The 1,577-nt window shown below is 65.4% G+C and overlaps 1 protein-coding gene across 1 annotated transcript in view; it reads right to left on the bottom strand.

The window, feature by feature from the left end:
• Positions 1 to 1,512, bottom strand: part of LOC103780703 (probable ATP-dependent RNA helicase DDX49) — a gene marked incomplete at both ends in the record, with an annotated part of 1,964 nt that extends 452 nt beyond the window's left edge. The window contains 4 exons of the mRNA XM_008948392.1: positions 343 to 530; positions 627 to 748; positions 1,230 to 1,315; positions 1,389 to 1,512. Coding sequence (XP_008946640.1) covers positions 343 to 530; positions 627 to 748; positions 1,230 to 1,315; positions 1,389 to 1,512 — 520 coding nt within the window. The remainder of the gene's footprint in view (positions 1 to 342; positions 531 to 626; positions 749 to 1,229; positions 1,316 to 1,388) is intronic.
• Positions 1,513 to 1,577: the final 65 nt, after the last annotated feature.

Genomic DNA, 1,577 nt, shown 5'->3' with positions numbered 1-1,577 from the left:
CCCAGGGGGGCAAGAGGCTGGGGCCAGACTCTTGTCAGTGGTGCCCAGTGACAGGACAAGGGGCAATGGGAACAAACTGGGACCCAGGAGGCTCCATCTGACCAGGAGGAGAAAATACTCTGCTGTGAGGGTGCAGAGCCTGGAGCAGCTGCCCAGAGAGGCTGTGGAGTCTCCTGCCCTGGAGAGATCCCAAACCTGCCTGGCTGTGACCCTGGGCACAGCTCCCTGCTGGAGCAGGGGGTGGGAGGAGATGCTCCCAGGGTGCCTCCCAGCCCCACCCTGCTGGGGCTCTGGGGTCAGCAGGACTCTCTACCTGCTCAGCAGAGTTAAATGAAGACTTACTCGGATGCAGCCTCCCAGAAGAAGGGTCTGTTGGCAGCCAGGCTCTGCAGCTCCCTCAGGGTGTCTGTCAGGGTGGCACTGAAGAGCAGGGTCTGCCTGCGGGCGGGCACAGCCTCCAGGATCACCTCCAGGTCTGCTGTGAAGTCAGCACAGCCCTGCTCAAACAGCCGGTCCGCTTCGTCCAGAACCTGGGGGCCCAGCCAGAAACATCAAACACACAGGCCTAAAAACCTTAAAAGCATTAAAAACAATTAAAAAATCAAACAAACAGAGAGGTGCCTTACCAGGAACCTCAGCTTTTTCAGGCTGAAGGTGTTGGAGCTGCGGAGGTGATCTGCCAGCCTGCCCGGGGTGGCGATGACGACGTGGGGCTTACGGGAGAGCTCCAGGGCCTGTGCCACCATGTCTGGGGAGAGCAGAGCTGAGCAGGGGCAGGACAAGGCCCCAGGACACCCCCAGGGCCTGTGCCACCATGTCTGGGGACAGCAGAGCTGAGCAGGGGCAGGACACGGCCCCAGGACACCCCCAGGGCCTGTGCCACCATGTCTGGGGAGAGCAGAGCTGAGCAGGGGCAGGACAAGGCCCCAGGACACCCCCAGGGCCTGTGCCACCATGTCTGGGGACAGCAGAGCTGAGCAGGGATAGGATATGGCCCCAGGACACCCCCAGGGCCTGTGCCACCATGTCTGGGGACAGCAGAGCTGAGCAGGGGCAGGACACAACCCCAGAACCCTGCACCCCAGGGAGCTGGAACATCCCCCTCCTCACTCCCCCCATCCTCCACCACCCCGGGTGCCAGAGCTGCCCCTCAGCCCGAGGGTGCAGCCCCAGGGCAGAGGAGCCTCCCCGGGAGCTGTGCCCCTCCCCGGCCCGGCCGTGCCACTCACCCAGGCCGCCCACCACCACGGAGACCTTCAGGCCCAGGGGCTTCCCCAGCACACGGAACTGCTCGGCGATCTGGGCCGCCAGCTCCCTGCCAGGGAGGGGAGGGCTGGATGGCACCGGAGGGCACGGGGACCCCCCAGCCCCCCCCGGGCACACGGTACCTGGTGGGGGTGAGCACGAGGCAGAAGATGCCGTAGGGATCCTCAGCCAGCACCTGCAGCACCGGCAGCACGAACGCTGCTGTCTTCCCACTGCCTGTCTTGGCACAGCCCAGGCAGTCCCGGCCTGCGGGGGCACCGGGGGACAGGGTGGGCACCAGGACCAGGATCGGGTCCAGGATCGGGTCCAGG

This window comes from Merops nubicus, unplaced genomic scaffold (assembly GCF_000691845.1).
Source record: "Merops nubicus isolate BGI_N331 unplaced genomic scaffold, ASM69184v1 scaffold43829, whole genome shotgun sequence".
Classification (NCBI taxonomy): domain Eukaryota; kingdom Metazoa; phylum Chordata; class Aves; order Coraciiformes; family Meropidae; genus Merops; species Merops nubicus.
This window is presented reverse-complemented; position numbering and strand designations above follow the sequence as displayed.